At 47.6% G+C, this 22,500-nt stretch overlaps 1 protein-coding gene across 2 annotated transcripts in view; it reads left to right on the plus strand.

The window, feature by feature from the left end:
* The window catches only part of roraa (RAR-related orphan receptor A, paralog a), a 178,132-nt gene that overhangs the window by 107,218 nt on the left and 48,414 nt on the right, over positions 1–22,500 (plus strand). For both annotated transcript variants that reach the window (XM_083667276.1, XM_083667277.1), the window contains one exon: positions 6,822–6,851. In XM_083667276.1, the coding sequence (XP_083523402.1) occupies positions 6,822–6,851 (30 nt within the window). The remainder of the gene's footprint in view (positions 1–6,821; positions 6,852–22,500) is intronic.

The raw sequence follows: 22,500 nt of genomic DNA on the forward strand, positions 1-22,500 counted from the left end.
GGCTAGCTAATCGTCATCGGCTATCAGTGCAAACATCGATTTCACGTCTTTCTTTGTTTCATTTAACCTTTATTTATCCAGGTTAGGTCTCATGGAGATAACATCTCTTTCACAAGAGAAACCTTGTCATGGTAGTAATCTGGTCTACTGCACTACCTGAACTCGCATACGTGTGATGGAAAGAGCTTTTACCGAGTTAGATATCACTTTAGATTGTGTGAGATCCATGTGATAAAGGAGACAGGTCAGATGAATAAGAATCTGTTATTGTGAAGCAGACCACAGGTAAATGCAAAGTCTAACTCGTGACTTGTTATTGTGGTTTCCTGTTGGAGCTTCACACTCTGTTTCTCAGGACTGCACCTGCACAACAACAGACCACACAGAAGAGAACAGATTTGACAACAAGAGCTTCATAAGCTGTTGTTAACTGTTAATTATTATATCTATATTATTCTACTATATTTCTCGGTTTTCTGAATACATAAGCTCAAGGAAGAGTCTCTTGTAGTAGGCCTGTTGTACAGTACCGGGCTATTACATGTTACATTCCTAGGGTGTGATAAACTGTAGTGGGATATTCATGTATATAATTGCGTTCTGCTTTATATGACTTCATGCGAGGGGCTCATTTAAATCTCTGAATCTAAATTCACAAGGTCTTGTCCTCAGGGGACGCTTGTGTTGTGTTGCAGCTTGTACCTGAGGGATCTTCATGCTGTCACAGTACCTCTCTGAGGTGATGCAGAAATGTGTGAAAACGTTAACTCTCTTTGGTGAGAATAGGAAGTGGCTGGGTGTAACCTCTGCTCAGTAGTTTTGCTCTCTTCACGTTTCTTCAAAAAGTGTTCAATACTTTGCTAATTTACTGACATGATTAGATATGTGACAGAAAAAACATTTGAAAATTCGATGAGGTATGCACTCCAAAAATCGATGTAGTCAAACGCCCTATGCTCACACCCAGCCTGACCCAGCGTGGTCAGAGAAGGCTCGGTGTACAGTAGCGTAGCATACGGTAGAGTAAGCCAGGGTGGTCTGCTACAAGTGGCCTAGGCTTTATTTATGGTGAGGGCTGAGAGGTATTGGGTTCCCGTGTGTGGTTCAGGCTGGATCACAGGGAGATTACTGTGGGCTGGGAACCGCCTGCTCGCACACTACACAGAGGCCTGCCTGTGCCCCTGGCCTCACTTTGACCATCGCTTGGAGGCTTCCTGTATCCGCCGGCCTCCAGGGACCGCCGCTCAGCCTCAGAGCAGAATTACTGTACAGCCAGGATCAGAGGGAAGAACTTCAGACAGGGCAGGAGAAGTGCTGTCATTTAGCTTTTCACCCACTGCAACCCAGCGAATAGCAGCGCAGAGAAACATTGACGGAATGCCAATGTTTTTTTTTCTGAATGAAAAAGGGGAAGTTGTGTGAATGTTTCATTGTTTCCCAATCTCCTCTTCTCAGCTCACCTTCATTGGTCCTTTGAGAGTGTTGCAGAACAACACCGGGCACTACTGTATTTAAGATTCACAGCTTATCTCGCAAGGAGTATGATTGTAGATATTGCTCTGCCATTGTTGTTATGAACCTTCCTCCGCAATTCCACCACAACGACCCCTACCCAAAAGGCCACACCATCCCCAGTTAAAGTGTTGTACGCTGCGGCAGCGTTGCGGGACTGTTTGTTGGGGCTCGCCATTTGTTTAAGCACTCAGCTGAGAGAACCTGTGCTGCAGCGTGCTCACCAATAACAATAGCGCTTATCGCTCCGTTCCCTGCGGTACAATTAAAATTCCGTCAGAGTCTTCAATCTGCCTCCCAGCCATGCCTGCTGTTTCCGCGGCCCTCCTGGGCCACGTCAATTCCTCTGCTGCAATGTATAATTCACGAGCCACCAAACAGCACTACGAGGACTCACCTGGAGACTCCCGGGCCCAGCAAAGCAGAACTGCACCATGGGAGAAGCTGAGCAGGAGCCGGGGAAACATATGTAAGGAGAGGGGAAGTGTGTGACACGGCCTTCGTGGTCAACAAGGGGGTCCCGTGGAAACGCAGGGTCACTACGGATACCGTACCTCCGCGTGTCATCTTTCTGCTCCCTGGAGGGATTTTTTTAAAAACATTTTTTAAAACTACGTGTCTGTCGAAACAAAAAAAAAGATGTGCTTGCGTGGTTTTTTTTTTTTTTCTTCTTTCTCCTCTCTTCTCTTGAAAGACAATTGTGATGTCCTCTAAAACTAATTTGGATGTAAATCTTCTATTTGCAGATAATTCCATAGCGATGCATTGGAGTAACCTGTGGAGCCACTGAGTGGTTGCTTTTAGTTAAAACCAATTAGAAATGACCAGAAATAACAGCGCCTGGAGACAGAGAAGTCATTTTTCTCCTTAGCTTCCCCAGAGAGTTGGCCTCTCCATGGATTAAGTGCTTTAGTATATTAGGGGGCAGCTGATTAGAATCATTGTGCTTTTTTAATCATTACATTTTTACATGTAGAGTTGAGACGAGTATAACAGGGATAAGTGTGTCACTGCGGAAGGGAGGGATTGTTGGAATGACTTTGTGTATGAAACTTGGCCTTCCCAAAGACTGCCGAAGTTAGAACAACATAGTGCGGTCCGTAAATTCGGCTCATCCAGTGTATTCTGTAGGGGAGCGTTTTGTTTTGTTCTGGGAACCTCTTTCTCAGTATAGCTTGCTACACTATGTCCAGTCTATGTATAGCCTGCTGTAGTACTAGAAGTCTGTTCTGTTTCCCACATGTACTGTTTACAGCACTCCCAACTGTGCATTGTACTCTTTGTTTGAGTACACTTCTCAGATGTAAACTACTCTGAAAGTGAGTTATTGTTGCCAGTATGATAATCGTAACATTTCTGGATACTTAGTCAGCTGCTTGAAACGCACCAGGAACATAATTCTCATGATTAGTCCAGTGATGAGGAGTGTTTAAAGAAAGTACTACGTGCGGAGTGCACACACGCTGGTGCGTTCAGGCAGAGTAGGATTCCAGCCCGAGCAGCGTCGGCCATGTCCTTGTGTGTGCGTGGGGGTGGGGGGGGGGGGGGGGGTGGGGGTTGGGTGGGGGGGGGGGGGGGCGTGGAGCGGTGGCGTGGCGAGCGGACAGAGCGGGCTCGCAGGAAGCGGGGCCCTCCCTGTCTCCCCAGACTGAGCAGTGAATGAGGATAAGTGAGGAGCAGCCAGTCAATGAATCAAGCAGCAGGAAGGGAGCAGCCAGGGGGGGAGTGTGACGTCCCCACGGGAGAGGCCTCGCATTAAGGACTTCCTCGTCTGTGTGTTTTCTGGCACAGGTTAAATGGATCGCTCCCATTAGCGAGCTGAGAGGACAGCTCCATTATATGAAGGAGACTGTAACTTTGAATGTCACGGTGCAACAACCCCTGAGCACGCCTCGTCTCCCAGGGAGGGAGGGTGACAATAACCATCCATGATAATCATTCCCTGTCAGGCTTTAAGGAACCTGGAATTATGACGTACGGCTGCCGCGCGGCTCAGACTTCATTACAGCGCTGTCACTTTGAGCCGCGGAGGGCGGCGCGGCGCGGAGCGGCGAGTGGCGGCACTGGCGGCGGCAGTGGGGTGGGGGGGGAGTGGGGGGGGGGGGGGGGGGGGGGGGGTGTGTGATTGGGGTGGTGGGGGGGGCTGCTGCCACCACTCTGCTGCCCCCCCCCCCCCCCCCCCCCCCCCCCCCCCCCCATCATCACCACACCACCACCACCACCCTCCCCTTCTGTCTAAGTGGCATGTTTACAGGATGTGTGCCCCCTGCAGATAGATGTGGTGGAGGTTTAACATCCAGCCAGCCTTCCCACACACCCTCCCCTCTCTCTCCCTCTCTCCCTCTCTCTCCCTCTCTCTCCCTCTCTCTCCCTCTCTCTCTCCTCTCTCTCTCCCTCCCCTCCGTACCTGGCTGAAATTCTCATGAGGAGAGACTGAGAGGAGAGAACTCCATCACAAGCACAACATGTGCTGTGAATGTTTACCCGGCGCCAGGTAGAACCCCAATGATCAAAGACCCGCCAGATGACAGTCGTCCCTCCTTCCATTATGACAAATGCTAATCTGTCGTAAAAAGTGTTTCCGAAATCAGAAGCATTCCAAACGAGGGAAGTTTCAGCTACAGTAGCACATTCACACCGTTTCTTAGCTAAAGGGAACCCTACATTAGAGTGTACATAGACATAGCCCAGCTGTACTACTGTGAATGATAAACATATAGATGATATCTTCCTTTAACTGGTAGCGTGTTTGTGTGCTAGATTGCCAGTCTCTCAAGGAGAGCTTCACCTCCAAGCTGACCTCTGAACCTGCCATCCAGTAGAGTAGACGTAACCTGGCAGGCATCGCCAATGTCAGTGCCAGAGCCAAGCCCCACCCGCCCACAGCCCTGACTCACCCCATTGGCTCCCCGGCCCTTTCCCCTTGCCACCTCCAATCAGAGGGCTCTGAATGACACGTAGAGGAGGATGTGGCTAGCTACCATCCTCCCCTTCTTCCCCTTGCCTAGCAACATGCCGTTTCTCAGAATGAGCCTCTGACTCTGTTGACAGTAATCACTTCTTTCTCGTTGTCCCAAGTACGTTTTGCTATAGCTGATAGGACTAAGCCGACAGCATTGAGATGGGGCTGATACAGGTAGTGAAGAGGAAACTAGTTGTGCAGTAAGCCATGGGTTAGCAGGGAGTGCAGTCACTCATAGAGACAACGAGTTACTGGACCTCAGAGATTTTTACCGTAGGAGAAAATGTGTCAAATCTGTTGTTGTTGTACTTTACTTTCTCCTTCATTGTGGTATTTTTGCAGTTCTGTGCTGTGTTATCTATACCGACGTAAATAAACTCCTGCATGCTCTCCTTGTGATCTCTGTGGTCAATGTCAGGCACACACACACACCCACACCCACATCTCCCCTGTTGCTCTCACTTCCGTTAGCGTAAATATCTCTCTCTCTCTCTCGAGATTCATTATTTTCCTTAGCGGCAGGTCCGTGTACGCAATCATGTTTCTTATTTCAGTTGTGTCTTATGTATTGGCTCCTCTGGGAGGACGGACATGTTGAGATATAGTGTTGCAGTATTCTGTTGATCAGCACGCTGATAGACGGTGATTTAATGTGAATAATATAGGAAATGACTATGCATTTTCCACCAATTTCCTTTTGTGTTTTTTTTTTTGGTCTAAAGTGAAAGATTTGAAGTTTAACTCAACACCACATGGTATTCTGTATCTAACAATAACCAGAGACCAATTATGAAGCAGTCATACAGTACAATGTCTGCGTACTATATTATATTATATTAGTGCTTGTAAGATGTGAAGATAAGCCAGGAAAAAGCTCATGTTTTTGCCATATTCCTGACACTATTTCCACAGCTAGAACCCAGAGAGGTTCCTTACATGGTGTTCGTAGAACTCCAGCCTGCCAAAACAAAAAGGCTTGTTATTCCCAACAGCATGTATTAAAGTTGTATTAAAGCTGCCTGCTCTAGCAGCACCTTGCTGCCACAGCTCCCTTGTGGGCCATAAGGCCAGCACTGACTACTCCACTATTTGATTGAGGTCTGGAATTAAAGGAGGATTACAGTTTGTTTTTCCTCCTCCTTGCGTAATGTCACAGTTGGACAGACTGGCGTTGGGCCGCAAGCATTGGAACAATACTAGAGCACCATCGCAGAGTGATCACAGAGCCCTGGCCCCTAGGTGACTGTTTTCCCTCTTTCTGCTCAATGGAGTTGATATCAGATGTGTGTCTGTGTACAGAAAGCTGAAGGGCTTATTTGTTTTCCCCCCCATTGCTCTTTGACTCCCCCCACCCCCCGCCCCCGCCCCCGCCCCCCCCGCCCCCCAAACGTGTCTGAAACATTGTTATCTCCGGCCAGTCGGCTTTTTTTGGGTTGCCGAGAATTATTGAATCATGTCAGCCCGCCATCCCCTGAGTTTCAAATGCAAGCTGTAGAAAAATTAGCCATTGCTTCCGCATGACAAGTGGGATCTATTAGTGTGCTCTCGCCCCGCAAAGCATGAGCATCGGCGGGGCCGCTGGGGACCATGGGCTGTCTGTGCGCTCGCCCGCGTCGGGCTCCCGGGGCATTAGACCAACGTTGCAGACAAGAGAGAGAGAGAGAGAGAGAGGAGGCAGCCGGAGCCTCAGCCAGAGTCAGAGCAGCTCATCAGATGAGTTGACACCCGAAGGGGGGATAGTGGGGGTGGGGGGTGGGGGTTGTGGGGGTGTTTGGGCGGGGGGGGGGTTGGAGTGGGGTGTGGGGAGGGAGGGAGGCTGAGCGCTGCCAGTCCCGCTCCGCCTCACCCTCACCCTCCTCCTCAGTGCAGGTCTGACTCACAGTGAGGTCACAGCGCCGCCGTCGCTCCCCCCCCCCCCCCCGCTCAGGGGAACAGACTTACTCATATTACCCATGTGCCCCGTGAGGTCCTACAGCAAGGTATTGCAATGTGGCCGGTCATCACATTTGCATTCCAGACGAGGTTTTGTTTTCGTATGAATTTTCATAATCCGTGTGCTGGGGTTAGAGCCGGGGATGCTGCACTGGCTGTTTTGAGTAGGAGCACTGCAGATGGGCCACTCAGACCGGTGCCCTGGGCCTGTGACCTGGGCCTGTGACCTCTGTGACCTTGCTGAATGACAGACTGTAGCACCCCAGGGCCACCGCATCACTGTTAAAACAGGAACACACCCGCAGGACACCTTAGGGTTAAGTTAGGCCCCTGGATATCAATGACTGTCCTTTTATTCTCTATTATTATACAGATACAATTGTTTTTAACGTGGTTTCTCTTCTCTCCTTTGCAGGTATTTCAGTAACAAAGAAGACACATACATGTGAGTACAGGCATTTTGAAAATGCATGTTTTTCTTTTTTCTTTTTTTTTTTATTCCTAAAACATGTTGGATTATAACGGAAAATGTGAAAATCTACCTCACACCACACAATAAGTGACTGGCCTCCCTCAAAACGACTATGAAACAACTGATATATTACAGTTACAGATCATTACCTCTCAAATAACACACTGAAACACACCTCGCACACAGGCGTTATATTAATATTCAGTTGTTGTTGTTGTTGTTGTTGTTTTTTGCTTGTCACCCCTCTGCTACGTTGTCAACAACCGTAAACTGTGAACCGCGATTGAAATTCTCCCAAGTAAACAGACAGTGATCTCTTAAAGGCACCTAACCTCATACATTCAGTCAACGTTCCTTCATTATCACAATTCTTCATTACTATTCCTTATCTTTGTGCAGAGGCTAGAATAATCGGAGAGGAAATTGTGTCTTATGACTGTTTGAAATCATGCACTGATCCCAGGATAGCTGAAGCTTTGTTCTTTGCAAGGCTTGCAACTGAAAGTAAAAAAAAAACAAATACATAAAAAAACCAAAACACGGATGTGGTTTTTTTGTAACCTATTGAGGCTGGGTTGAGCAGTGTGCATTCCCGAAACAGAGATCCTTTCAGAGAAATACAGAAACTGCCGTTGCAGTTTGTGACACAGCATGGTGCACATGTGAGCTCGAAGAGCTCTGTTAGCATAACTTAACAACAAGCCTCCTTTATTCATCCCTCTCCTGGAGACACAGTCTCTACGCCTTCAATGTATAGGAGGTCTGGGTTGAACAAATAGTGGGTTCCTAGTACAGTAGACAGATGGGATGTACATGAACAACGGAATGGATTTGTTTTACGTGTGTGTGTGTGTGTGTGTGTGTATGGGTGTGTGTGTGTGGGTGTGGGTGTGCATGCGTGTGTTTGTCTGTGTCCGTGTGTGTGTTTGTGCATTCATGTGTACGTGAGTGTGTGTGTATGTGTTCACTCGAAGGTAGCCTGGAGATTGAAGTTGATGTGTATGCACCTGTTCTCGAGTGTGTGTGTGTGTGTGTGTGTGTGTGTGTGTGTGTGTGTGTGTGTGTGTGTGTGTGTGTGTGTGTGTGTGTGTGTGTGTATGTCTGTGTGTGTGTGTGTGTATGTCTGTGTGTGTGTGTGTCTGTGTGTGTGTGTGTGTGTGTCTGTGTGTGTATGTCTGTGTATGTCTGTGTGTGTGTGTATGTCTGTGTGTGTGTGTGTCTGCGTGTGTGTGTGTCTGCGTGTGTGTGTGTGTGTGTGTGCGCGTGAGCGCGTGTGTGTGTGTGCGTGTATGTCTGAATGGGAGAGAGACTAGCCCCGAAGGCTATTCTGTTGCTCTGATCATTAGATGAAACTTGTGGAGAGGGTAGACCAGAAGGCTTTTCCTGTAAGAGCCCTCTGTCTATCTCCCTGTCTGGGAAGAGCAGGGTTAGATCATTCCCTGTAAAACACTCTGCTTCAAACATCACAGAGCAGGTCAGAGCAAACGGTCCCAGGCACTTGCCAGCCCTTCTGGAGTGTAACAATCACGACAACTCATACGCACGTCTCGAAGAATAACAGATCGGTCAGCAAAAGATGATTGTGTTAAGCTGTTTGGCCTAACTGTCTAGAGGGCTGTGGTGTTTGTTTGAAGTGGGTGTGTTTGATATCCTTCCTCCTCTTGAAGGTAGAACAGAACCCCTTTGACCCTCCATCTCATGTCCCACTGCTATCTTAATTAGAGCGGAGCGGAGCACCTCCACACCGGAAAAGGGCCTTGAAATCAAAGAGCATGATTTAGGAGCCTGGGTTCAAAGCCCTGGGCAGAGACTGGACTGCACCGTCTCATTTCAATGAGAAATATTCAAATGGGATTCTGTGTCAGGAAATCAAAGTAAACCCTCTTTAACAAGTAGCTGATTGATGTGCTGCTGCAGACAGGAAGAAGCTATAGTCCCAAGTCAAAAGGATTTTGTATGCACAAGGAAAGGTTCAAAGGCCATTTAATGGTCACTGGGAGTGTCAGGGAAGATCTTGAGTGCATTACGAGAGGGAGAGGGTAGTTCCGGGCTAGTGAAGTAATAATGAGGCTCCACCCAGCATGGTTTACAGACTGGCTGCAACACTATTTCTGTCTCTGCAGCTACACCCAAGGCTTTAGGAAGCGCCCCGCCGTGCCAGTCCTCTCATCAATATAGATTACAGAGGCAGCTGTTCCCTGGCAGACCAGACCAACCAGGCCTCTCTCCTCTCCTTTCCTTTCTTCTCTTCTCTCCTTTTCTTTTTCCGCTTCTCTCCTTTCCTCTCTACACTCTCCTCTTCTCCAATCCCACTTCTCTCCCCTCCCCTCCCCTCCCCTCCCCTCCTCTCCTCTCCTCTCCTCTCCTCTCCTCTCCTCTCCTCTCCTCTCCTCTCCCCTCCCCTCCCCTCCCCTCCTCTCCTCTCCTCTCCTCTCCTCTCCTCTCCCCTCCCCTCCCCTCCTCTCCTCTCCTCTCCTCTCCTCTCCTCTCTACACTCTCCTCTTCTCCAATCCCACTTCTCCCCCCCCCCCCGCTCTCTCAGCCTTAAGTAAGTGAAGTGACAATGTATACTTCATTCATTGTGCTGATGAACCGTCATGGCTTCCCTCCTCTAAGGCTGTGATAGGGAGTGAAAGGAGATTTATAGGCTTGGGGCTGCAGCCTCTCACACGCTTTCTACCATTAAGGGTGCCCACTCCTCCCTTCAGGCCATATAACTCTTACCACAAAGCTGTAATTCTCACTAAGGAATCAACTATGGTTTTACTTTACATTTTCCCTGACAGCTTTATAGCCTCCGTGTGTATTTAGTGCTACTGCAAGGCAAAGTGGTCTGTGAAAGTGCCCTAAAATGGGTATGTTTGGGAGATAGATTTCGACGTAAAATAAACGTTGAAATGTTGACTTATTTAAAGCAGTATTTTAACTGGAATTAAGAGAAACTGTTATGACCACATGCTGTGTTTGGATAGAGCTAAAAAAAAAATCTGTTGAAAAATGTGTTTGCTCAACTCTATGAGAGCTGTAGGTTATGGGCCTAGTCGTAGAATCATTAAAGGTACTGTATGAACACTTTTGGACACTATTTTTTAAGTACCTACCTGCTTGATACAGGGTCGAAAAAATAAAGCCCCCCCCCCCCGAGTCCAGTAAGCCTCGTCTTCCTGTGAGATGAGTTTCTGTTACGACCTGTTGAGGGAGTCGGTGTAGACCGGTGGATCAGATGAACTAGCAGATTAGACTGAGATTACACGTCTCTCACCTCTAATCTCCCATCAGCAGACTGAAGCGCACGTATGTCGCTGCTCTGATAGGACAGAGAGAGAGAGAGAAAGAGAGAGAGAGAGAGAGAGAGCAACCAGAGAGAGAGAGAGCAACCAGAGAGAGAGAGAGAGAGAGAGAGAGAGAGAGAGAGAGAGAGAGAGCAACCAGAGAGAGAGCACAGAGAGGATGTCTAGCCATGTTCACTCTTCCTCTCAGAGGGAAGATGTCCTCTTGATTACCTGCTTTAATCCTCTCACTTTCTCACTGCTCTCCCGCACCGTCCAATGGCCATAGCGATACTGTATAAACAGTTTCGTGTTTCATGTGGTGTATATTTTCTCGAGTTCAATCGTGTGTACAGTATGAAAGTCTTACTTCATTTTCGGGGGGAGAATTCTCTTTTTTTCTCCAAATTAAATTGGTCTAGTGAACGCTGTGGAATGTCACAGTTTGAGCACACCCGAGAGAGGCGGTCTTTAGCAGTTTGCGAGAGACGGCATGCATACTGCATGTCCTGTTTGGGTAGAGAACGGCCAGAGGGAGGCAGTAGCACAGATCCTCCACGGTGGAGGAGAGAGGAGAGGAGAGGAGAGGAGAGGAGAGGAGAGGAGAGGAGAAGAGAGGAGAACAGACAGCACCGTTTTCTTTTTTCCCCGTGAACGCCCTCAGCTCAGTCTCATAAATACGCTGTGTGGAGGAGCGCCTGTGCGCTCCCAGAGTGTATTTATCTCCATTGGTGACGACAGCCGGCTTCTGCTGATTGAGAAACATGGCCCTGTCCCTGCGTCTTCATTTATTCACCTGCGCTGTGTATTGAGTTGCTCTCCTCCAGAGATACACACACAGACACAGTGGGTGACTCTACCGTTCATCTCACACAAGTGATTTAGACATCAGAGAAGCCACCAAAAAGGGTCTCTCTGCCAAACTATGAATGTTGTCATTCAATAGATATTGGACATTGGACGTTTTTTTTCGGTCGTTATATTCACGTTGTCTTTATTTTACGGTATAGTACGATGTCTCACCAACGCCCTTTAAAGGGTTTTTGTCACACCCATCCAAATATTAGTAAAATACACTAATAGCACCACTCCTTGCATGTTCACTGTGACCAGGTGATACATAAAGCCCTATATTTAAACATCTGGTGACACCTCAGACCTCTTCTTCTTTTCTTTTTCCTTTTCCATTTCTCAGCAGTGAGAGCTAGGTATTGGTACACTCCTGACTTTAAATATTTGCGGATAATCGAACATAGAGACACTGTCATCCCTAATCGTGCTGTACACTGCCAATTTGGATGAATAATATGTCCCAGTTGCTCTTTTCGCATTTTTTTGCTTGGCAACAGGCTTGCTCCTGTGGAAGAGCCCGGGGCAGAGCGAGTCGTCTCTGCAAGCTGCAGCTCAGTGTTCCGTACTCCGTGTTTGTGTTTGAAGGTGTTTCATCACATTGTAGCCTTGATTCAGCTCTGCGGGGATTTGTTAGTTGCACTCATGTGGGAAGTGCATCCAGTACATTGTTTAGCTTGAGCTTATAATGACGATCATGCCGCCCGAGTCCCTGAGCTTCAGAGAGACAGAGAGAGAGAGAGAGAGAGAGATACTCTGGTGAGACACACAACAGACACACTGCAGTGTACTGTAGCACCATACGCAGCAGATACAATCATACTCAGACACAGAGAGGAAAATCACAGATCATAGATTTATATCGTTGTTGTTGTTTTTTTTTTTGCAATATAAAAAAGAGAAATAAAACAAAGCAAATATTTGGTCATTCTAATATTGTTTGTTTCTGTTCCAGTTATTCAGTTACTCATAGTCAATCGTTAATATGACACCCTTGTGTTTTTTGAAATTGCGTTTAGAATATCATATTTTTGAAATGTTTGTGTCGTCAAATGTTTTGAAGTGTCAAACGTGTAATCAATCCTGCTGGCCCTCAGCGAGGACCCCTACCAAGTGAAGCTTGTGCTGTTGCACAGTTATTGGATTCCCAGGATGGAGCTGGACCGTGCTTTTTTTGTTTTTTTTCCCCTCTCTCAGAACCACACTCAAATGGACACTCACCATCTTTTTTTTTCTTCTTCTTCTTTACAGTAGATAATGTTTCATCTTCGTCTATTTGTTTGTTCCATGAAAATAATATTTTCCTTTCGGACGCTTTGGTTTAATCCATAATAGATAGACTATTCTTTTTTTTTTGTCTGAAATAGGTCAGTATAATCACAGCACTGAGGGATGGACGGCGGCTGTAAAAAGGAAATCAATAGAGCTATCTATTTGTCGTAAACCAGGCCAGCATGATTTTTCTCAATTTTTCCTCTTCACTGTTATTTTTTTCTCTCCCACACAATATGACAGGCCCTCATTTTTCAGTAAAAGCATTATGTCTGCCATTTTGTAAAATTGCAAATGGTCTTTGTAAATGCACTTTCTTTGCATAAGTTTCATAGAATGGAGCCGTTTTTTTCTGATCACCTCCTGGGGCCAGAGAGAGTGAAAGGAGGAGAGTGGCGTGAGGAGCTGTGGGGAGCTGTGGGGAGCTGTGGGGAGCTGTGGGGGTGTGTGGCAGCTCATTGTGGGGATGGGAGCGGGAGGGGGGGGGGGGGGGCTGTCTTTGTGGGCTCTTAATCTGGTTCCTCTCTGGTGCCGGCTCTTTGTGAGCGTCTGAGCCGGAGCGAGGAGAGGCCTCGTCAGCTCTTCCTCACCCTGTCTCTTTGTGTCTCACCCCAAACTGAAAGGCCTTGTCTTGAAGTGTTGTCAAAGCAGAAAAACAAGAGTAAGTGACATGTGACAAGGAGTCAATGCTCGGATGGGCCAGCTCAAGTAAGTGGCCCCATCTGCTGCGGGCGATTTCTCTTCTGCCGGCTGCCTGCCGCCCCCAGGTGAGGTGAGGGGCCGAGGGGGTGAGGGCTGTGCTGAGATGGCAAGGGGTGCCAGCCTAGGCAGTTGGCCGTGCTGGCAGGGAGGGGGGGGGGGGGGGGGCGGGGGGGGGGGGGGGGGCAGGGTTGGCCTTGCATGAGCGCAGGTTATATGTCACTCTTCGGCTTTCCTGTGCCTCATCACTTTCCCATGGTGCAACGCACGTCCAGCGCAGGACAAGAGTGTCAGCATGTAATGAAAGGTTTGATTCATGGGGGCCGACAGTCGCTGAGGTCACGGAGCTCCTCCGGATATGATCCTGAGTGATGCTGACGGGGGGAAGCTTTAAGATGGGTGCCGTAATTAAATGTCCTTGTGCCATCATTAACTTCCTCTGGAGTAGAGGTATACCCAGGCTCACTCCCCCGCCCCCCTCCCCACACACACACACACACACACACACACACACACAGCCTCCCCACTTGGCCTCACTCTTATCCGATATCTACTCTTCATTCTCAAGGAAATGAGTGAGGTACCAGACCAGGACAAGTGATTTTTTCTTTTTGGAACTGCCCTATTGAAACCATTCAACACAGAGCCATTATCCCAGTTATCAGAAGTGTTCTGTTATGGAATTTGAAATTATAATAGTAGTGAAAATGCAGATGCAATGATATCAGGTTTGCATAATGGAGCCCATAATTAACATATATCATTTCATTCCTGAATTATTCAGATGTAATATTGTTGAATAAACTATGCAAGGACTAAGATGTTCACTGAAATAATTGTCGTCGGATGTGATTGTTTCTCAAGCACAGTTTTAAGATAAAAGATCACACTGCACATGAATAGCCATGAGGATGTGAAGAGGTGCTGTGATTAGATTATATTTAGTAAATTATTAGCATTCTGGCATTCTAGAAAATATATTTTCATTCAATTAGAGCGAGAAATTGCGAGGTTCTCAGATACAACACAGGGCATAATTATGTTTAGTGAAGACACTGAGATTCAGAGAAGCACCACTTCCATTTACAAGGGGGGGGGGTGAAAAGCACAGTGAAGCTCTGGGTGATCTTTTTGCATTGAAATTTGTGTTGATCACATGTGCAACTTTGTATTGAATTAGATTTTATTTAGAGAGTCGGTTGCTGTTTTCCGTTGCTGTTCATTTGTGTTTCTCTTGGCAAGCGGTGTGAGAACAGAGGAATATAGTTAACCCGTTGTGAAGTTGGCCGTGATCATTAAGATTCTACAGATAACAGGCATGCGGCTTTCCACGCCTCAGCATTATGGGATCCCAGACATCAAAGGAATGTTCTCATTCTACTGTGTCTGCGGTAGAAATTCTGAAAAAAAAAAAAAACTGTGAGAGAGAGGGAGAGGGAGTCAGGAAAATAAGGCAGGTTGAGAGAGAGAGAAAGAGAGAGAGAGAGAGAGAGAGAGAGAGAGAGAGAGAGATGTGCACAGTACCTGGTTATGTATCATGCTTTGTGATGCTTTATAATGTGTGTGTTACCACTGAGGGCTCCTCCTGCATAGTTAGCTTCTTGCTAAATTGGTGTCCTCTCTGATTAAGTGGCAGTCCCCTTAATGATGCTGTGGCTGACTGCAGGTTGGCTCACTTAAAGATCAACTTCATTTCTCAGTCCCTGGTCATTAAGGTGCGAGTCTTCGTAATTTAAATCCATTCACTGCTGTTTTTTTCCTTTTTTTTTTCTTTCTCCCTAAGACTAAAGGCAACACTGCTGTCTTTGTTAAAGATTTTTACTTTGGTAAAGGCTTTGTTAAAGGTTTTACTATGTACAGGACAGTGGAGGCTGGTGGAGGTAGAAATCGGAGGACGGGCTCATTGTTCCATACCATGCATGACAATGAGTCCATCCTCCGATTTCTACCTCCACCAGCCTCCTGTGGTACAGTAGTGTCCCTTTACTTGTACAGTGTTTTGTACAAATGTTTTATTTCAAAATATTTGAAATGCAGTAGAATTTAAATTTGAAGAAGTTAAATATTCAGTTCCTATAGTTTTCTCCCACGTTGTATAAATTAATTTTTTGGTGACGTCAATGAGAGAGGTGTTTTGCAGCAAGTGTATTGACTGTAAGAGAGAGGGGAATATGCTGTCACACAGTATTGTGCTGGATTACAGAATCAGGGTCGACTCACAAGACATAGAGCAGCATTATCCCTTAATCCTGTGTTTTGGTTTCAAACAGCCTTTTTTCCATCTAATCTTCACACGTAAAATGACAAACATGAATACCCGAGGTGGGTGTTTAAACTTACATTACCTGCAATGTAAGGTCAAAAGCTTATACTGCCTTAAACTGGCTCTATATGAAAGCACAGCTGATCATGGGTTTGTTACTCATAACATGTTGTTACGCTGGCATTACAGAAGACTAGCCAGCCTTGTGATGACATTCCCTAAGGCTTGTGTTGCTTTGGATGAGAAAGTCTGGGAAGAAGAAGAAGAAGAAGTCTGGGGTAAAAAATCTCACTCATGTCTCTTTGCTTCAGCCAGTCCCTTTCCATAACGCTGTTATTTTGAACCAATTCAACATTTTACCCTATTCTCTCATTAAGATAAAGACACAATACCTCTCTTGTGTACAGTACAGTACAGTACAGTACGAGTCTGTGACCACAACGCCCAGAGCCCAGGTCTGTCTGAGCATGTCCGTCAAGCTCTGCTCTCTCGCAGCCGGAGGAAACTTAAAGGTGCTGTGAAAGACTAAAAGTGGGCCAGGCGCTGCTGCCTCCTGCTGACCTACCTTGTTCAGAGGGTCCAGGTACAGAGTAGTGACAGGCCTCCTCCTCCCAGGACCACATTACTAATGTGTGAGGGTGCAGGAGGAGCACACCCAGTGATGAATCACTCCCGTGCATCCATGGCATCCTCATAAGTCAAGAGTAAAAGCGTTCTGGAGCGCGCTCGCTAAAAGGGCTTGGTCCGACCACGGAGAAACACCGGCAAGGCCCAGCGGAAAGGAGTGTGGGGGGGGGGGAAGGCTAAGCGTACGGAGTGTGTGGAGCATAGCCTAAAGATCTCCCTCAATCTTAAAGGAACAAGCTACTCCCTCTGGTGGGTCACTTGTTTTTATAGAGTGCTGTGAACTTGGGAACAAGTTATTTTCTCGCTTGAGCTGTGCTCTTTGTAACAAATTAGTGTAATCCATACGCTGTGATCTAGACTGCCGCGTGAGGTAGATACTCCACTTGTAAGACACGAAGAGAACAGTGCGGTGAACATTTGTTCGTTTAAAGCTAAAAGAGTTTTTATTTGGGGGGTTTTTGTGAGCAGAGCAGTCACAGATGGAGGCGATGCCTCATTGTTCACTGCAGTGTTTCTATCTAGAGAGGAGTGGGAAAAAAATGGATCGAAAAAATCATGAGTGCTATTTCTAGTTTTTAAAGCAGTGATGCAGATGCTGTTTCACAAGGGGGCTTATTGAATTTGTGGTTTGAACAAGAATATAAAGAAAACCTTTGTATATCCTTGTTTGTTGCATTTCTTTCTCTTTTTTTTCTCTCTCTCTCTCTCTCTCCAAGGCAGAAGGTTAACTATTTTAGTTTACACGTCTACCTCCCCCGGAGTTGGTGTGGAGCTATATTGGTGATGTTGGGGGAGTGTGTAGGTTTGACGCTAGGTAATACATCACACACACCAGGGGGTCTCCCTGGTATGCTCCTCAATAATGAAGTTCATTCGTTAACTTCCCTCTCAAAGGCCAAGTTCCCCCTGCTGCCCTTTTCAACAGCCTTTGCAACTCTTACCAGAGTCACCCCACCAAAGGAAGCAAAAGAAAAAACCCCAACAAACACCTACATAATCATACGTTTCCCCACGACAACCTACGCCGCACCTCCACAGCGCATGAAGAATAAGCAGGGCCATTACCAATCCCTCATGCCTGGTTATGGGCATAATTATCACAGGGGAAATGACCTGCTCTGTTTGGTGCGTCGCGGAGGAGGCGCGGCCTCCCTAATCACCTCCTCCTCTCCTTCCGCGGCGGCGGAGACTGTAGGAGCTGCTTTTGGGAAGCCTTGCCAGTTCATTAGAATTCAGTAGGTTCCACCTCCCCGCCAAGCCAGGCTAAGCCTCTAGCACAGCCTGCCATGCCTCCCTTATAATCTCTCTCTTTCTCTCTCTTTTACTCCCTCGCTCTCTCTCAAGCCTCGTATCGCTTTCTCTCTCTCTCTCTCTCTCTGTCCCCACGGACGGCTTCACGGGGCGGATAATTGTAAAGCTTGATATGTATTGATGTATTTGAAAATTGTCTTTCTTTTTTTTTTCTTTTTTTTTTTTTTTACAAAACAGTTGTCAGTGTCATCAGGTATGCCCTTTCATCTCTGTGAACACAGCATAATCAGTAACAGTCGCAGAACGATGGCATGTGACGTGAGCTAGTTTTAATACATTGCAAGCTATTCTATTTATTATCATTTACTGATTCACTTTATCCCTTTACAGCGCTGACAACCATTTCATAACCAAACAGGCGTCTGCTGTGCTTTAGGTAGGAGGAGTTTCTGCTTTGAACCCATCTTGATCATTTAAAGAGCCAATCCTGTCCTGCCTCTTGTAAACACATTTGTCTGCCTCTCAAAAATAAGAACTGCCCAAAGACAAAGGAATCGGTCTGGCATTTCACTTCTATTAAACCTAACAGAGCGATGATAACAACAAGGACAGCCACTACAAAATAGCTACAAAATAGTTGCTGGGGGGCATGTGTTGTTTTCAATTAGAGGAGGCACAAGAGGAGTTTAATGCTTATCAAATTGTTTACTGCCAAACGTCTCCATAGTCTTACTACCTGGAAAGGCTCTAATCTAATTCGAAGCAGACATGCACTATCCTGCCCAACATCATCTAAGGCCTGGTATCTAGGCAGGGTACTGTACACCTTTTGTTGACATTTTCATTTTATTTTTTATTTTTTTTACTCTGTTCAACTTTTGAACCCTCTACGACAGAGCAGCATTTTTTTTTTGTTCGTATCGTCTTGTCATCTGATCTTTGTTTTAACACAAAGAGGCTTTGTGTCCCGAAACGATTTGAATTAAACTAATTCAATTGATCTATCAGAGATTGAATAAGCGCGTACGCAAAACGACCACTGCCCTGTACACACAGCTCCGCTGTCACGTTAAACTAATCCGGTAGCAGAGGTTGTAGTCCGGTGTTACTCACCTAGACATGTAAACACACTCCTGTATGGATACACTAGGGTTACGCAGTCACCATGGCAATGGTACTGTACAGCAACAACCTTAATGCAACAACCCCTCCCCGTAGTGGAAGGAAAGATCAACAGCTCTCTAACCTCTTTGTGACCCTTAGACCTCACTAAATATGTGTGTGTGTGTTTGTGAGCAGGGGGCTGAGCTGAGCTGAGCTGAGCTAGCCTGGGGGGGGCTTTCACATATGGAGAGCGGTGTGCAGTCACTAATGGACGGAGGAGCCATACTGATCACACTGTCACTCTCTGTCTGTCAGTTAACCCTCCGCTCCCTCTCCTCTACAGCGAGGGCGTCTCACTCCACTCCACGCCACGTCGCTCCTCTCCTCTATGCTGTGTGTGTGTGTGTGTGTGTGTGTGTGTGTGTGTGTGTGTGTGTTAACGGCATATCCTGTAGGTAGATATTATCACCATGACGCTCTTTTTTTCTCATTCAGCCACGGCATCAGGCATGTACAGTCGTAGTGTACGTTTCTAAACTCTCCATGCTCTTATTTAAAACTCTCCTCAAATGCTCCCCCCCACCCCCACCCTCACCCCCACCCCCACCACCCCGGCCCCCACAGAGAGAAACCCAATAGTCTCTTCTCTTTTTTCCCTGAAATAGATATTCCCTTTGTTGTCTGGGTGATTTATTGAAGTCTTCCCCACAAGTGGAAGCCCCAGGAAATTGCCTGGATGGCTCTAAATTGGTTTATGATTGTCTTGTATGGCTCGGCACTGTTATGGTTTGATATTATGCCCTCCACTCCTTGGCATTTATATTAAATTGATCTGTATTGTTTTCATTGGGTGTCTGTTGGACCTTGTTAATTCTACTACAGCTCCAGGGGTTGGCAATACTACAGTACAATCCCGATATCTATATACGGTCCTGCCCCCCCCCCCCGCCCCCACCCCGCCCCCCCATCCCTGTCTCTGTGGCGATTATACAGTACTTCCTACTGTTGGGTGACTCTACTGTGAAACTACTGTCTCTTGTTTTCTGAGGAGACATCGGTGGGTAGGTAGATAGAGTGGAGGTGAGTCCCTGTGCTATCACTGTGGTACAAAGCGGGGGGAGAGGGGGGGGGTGGTTGGTCTCTAGGAGGGAGTGTGTTGTCTCTCTGCTGCACAGCAGGGGGTGGGGGGGGGGGGGGGGGGGGGGGGTGGGGGGGTGGTGGTGCTGGTCTGTGTGAGGGAGGGTGTTGCCTATTTGGTCCAGAGCTGTGTGAGGGAGTAGTACTATGGTCCAGAGCAGGGTGGGTGGTGGTGGTGGTGGTCTGTAGGAGGGAGTAGTACTATGGTCCAGAGCAGGGGGGATGATGGTGGTGCTGGTCTGTAGGAGGGAGTGGTACTATGGTCCAGAGCAGGGGGGATGATGGTGGTGCTGGTCTGTAGGAGGGAGTGGTACTATGGTCCAGAGCAGGGTGGTGGTGGTGATGGTGCTGGTCTGTAGTAGTGTGATGTCTCTCTGGTCCAGAGCAGGGTGGTGCTGGTGCTGGTCTGTAGGGAGGGAGCGGTACTATGGTCCGGTACCGTAGGAGTTAACGTGGATCAGCTGCGTCCTGTGCCAGGCAGCGTGTGGGATGGTTACTGACAGGCTGCTAATGAGGCCATTATGGGCTCCGGTCCTCTCCTCTCCTCCGGGCCCACCAGCGGTTGGCTCCGCGTCTCCTCTCAATTGAATTCCATCCCACAGGGCTTGTTTACAATAAATACATTTGCTTGAATTAATCAAGAGAGGGGTGTGAGGCACTTGACTGGGCCGGTGTTTATGCACAGTAAGTCGAGAGGCAGTCTGGACCTGCTGCAGGTTCTGTGCGCTGAGCTCTAAACTGCAGCGACAGATGCCTCTCACTGTCAGGCTGGCTTGGCTTGGCTCTGCTCCGCACGCACGCACACACACACACACACACACACACACACACACACACACACACACACAAGGGATCCATGATACCTGTCATCCCCTTGGCATCGAGATCCCCGAATACATGGCGAGAAACGATCAGTTCCAACCCCACATTGATTAGGTTATGAACCGTGCCGTTCATTTAGATATACAAAGACATTTCACACTCGCTTGTTTAGTGACTTACAGGTAGTCAATGGCTTAATGGGTTCAGTAACACCAAAGTATTGGCGAGCTGTCATAGGGAACGGGGCCGTAAGTGACCTTTCGCTGGTGGCAGCTGTCCTCATAAACACCGGGTGTCTGCCTAGCGGACGGTATAGCAGCTAGCGCTGGCTATTGAAGATGGCAACCTGATCAGGGTTGTGTGAGGGTTGGGCTGAGTGGCAGGGACAGGGACAGGGACAGGGACAGGGACAGGGACAGGGACAGGGACAGGCTAGAGAGGGTGGTGGAGAGACTGCACAGGGGGGGGGGCCTGGGAATAGGCACAGTATTTGTCAGCTCTCCTGTGCCAGGGGGGAAAGCATTTTGTCCAAAAAAAAAAAAAAAGAGTGTGTACCAAAACCGAGCATTGCCAACCACACACGCTTTCCCTTTTCGGGTATGTTAATGCCGTGCGGTTTGACTCTTGCGTCAATTGGAACCGTTTTATTGATGTCGATTGGTGGTGGTTTTCACACATTTCACACGTTGTCCTCTACCTACAGTGTTTTTTTTGGGGTGTTTTTTTTACAAAACGCACACCAGTTCACATACGCACACCCACTGCCTCTTGCACGATTGCACACACAAACAAACGCAGGCAAACACATGCAGGTCTGTACTCCTCCCACTCTTGCCTCTCACATACACACACACACACACACACACACACACACACACACACACACACGTAAAATATGCTGCAGACGCTCCATCTCAGATAAGCAGCCCCTCTAGACTAAACTCCTGCTATCTCCCAGTCGTCTGAAGGGTTGGGAAGAGAGGGCAGCCAAGAGAGAGAGAGAGAGAGTGGGTGTGTGTGTGTGTATAGGTATATGTGTGTGTGCGTGCATGTGTGCATGTGTGCATGTGTGCGTGTGTGTGTGTGTGTGTGTGTGTGTGTGTGTATGTGTGTGTGTGTGTGTGCATGTGTGCGTGCGTGCATGCGTGCGTGTAGGTCACAGAGAAGGCCTTGCAGAGGCCAACGCCTTCCTGCTTCAGGAACAAGACCTCCCTCACAACAGCAGTGACATGTTCCACCTGGTCTGGTTCTAGACTGCTACTGTACTTTCACACAGGCAACCACAACGCTTGCGAGAGCTGGAAGTGACAGTTTAACTCTGCCCTGCCTGGGCAAGCACCCTGACTTAGATGGAAAGCAACAGGGGTCTTGTGGTTTAAAAAAAAAAGAGAAAAATAACCCGGCTTGGGGGTTTGTCTGTGACACGAGACTTGTGAGATGAGCTTATCAGGAACCAAGGAGCCCCGTTTTTAGGCGGTTTGCAAGCGAGACGCACTTCATTAGATAGATATCCCCTGACGGAATGATATTTTGTTCATTAGATACTGCGCGGTGACAGGCCAGTGTTGACATAACATGAGCTAATTGGTTTATAGCGTCTCAATTGGATGATGCTCGAGGTCATAATGAACACGTTCGTTCGTTAGATTTATGGCGTCTAACTGAGGCGGGTCGTTCGCCATCACAGGCTGTGCTGACTGTCGCGTAGGAGATCCTTACCGTAGCAGTCCCAAGTTCACACATACATTCTCGACAGTCAAAGAATGAACGCACTGTGGAGACATGTTTGGGTGATTAGAGGGTAATCATCAGAGTCCCTCGGATTAACCGGACATGAAAATGCTAAACATATGAATTTGGAGAAGAAGAAAAAACACAGACACATCTGCCCAATTTGTACACATATGATCAGGACTGAAAGACGTCTGTAAATAATGCCAGTAAATATTTTTTTGCATTTCTTGAGCAGGGATGATATGAACACCAGCTTATTTATTCAAAATGAAACCGGTTTATTGGCCAGAGTTGGATTGCACTAAAACCAGAATATTGTATCAGAGAGTGCCAGCTGGTAAGGGGCCTGAGTAGATTATCATATGGGGGAGGGAGAGAGAGAGAGAGAGAGGGAGAGAGAGAGAGAGAGAGAGAGGGAGAGAGAGAGAGAGAGAGAGGGAGAGAGAGGGAGAGAGAGGGAGAGAGAGAGTGAGAGAGAGAGAGAGAGAGAGAGAGAGGGGGGGGGACAAGGGGACAGGGAGAGGGAGGGAGGGGGGGAGGGGGGGAGAGGGATCGAGAGAGGGCGAGAAGGAGAGAATGATAGAGAGAAACTCAT

This window comes from Argentina silus (assembly GCF_951799395.1).
Source record: "Argentina silus genome assembly, chromosome: 3".
Classification (NCBI taxonomy): Eukaryota; Metazoa; Chordata; class Actinopteri; order Argentiniformes; family Argentinidae; genus Argentina; species Argentina silus.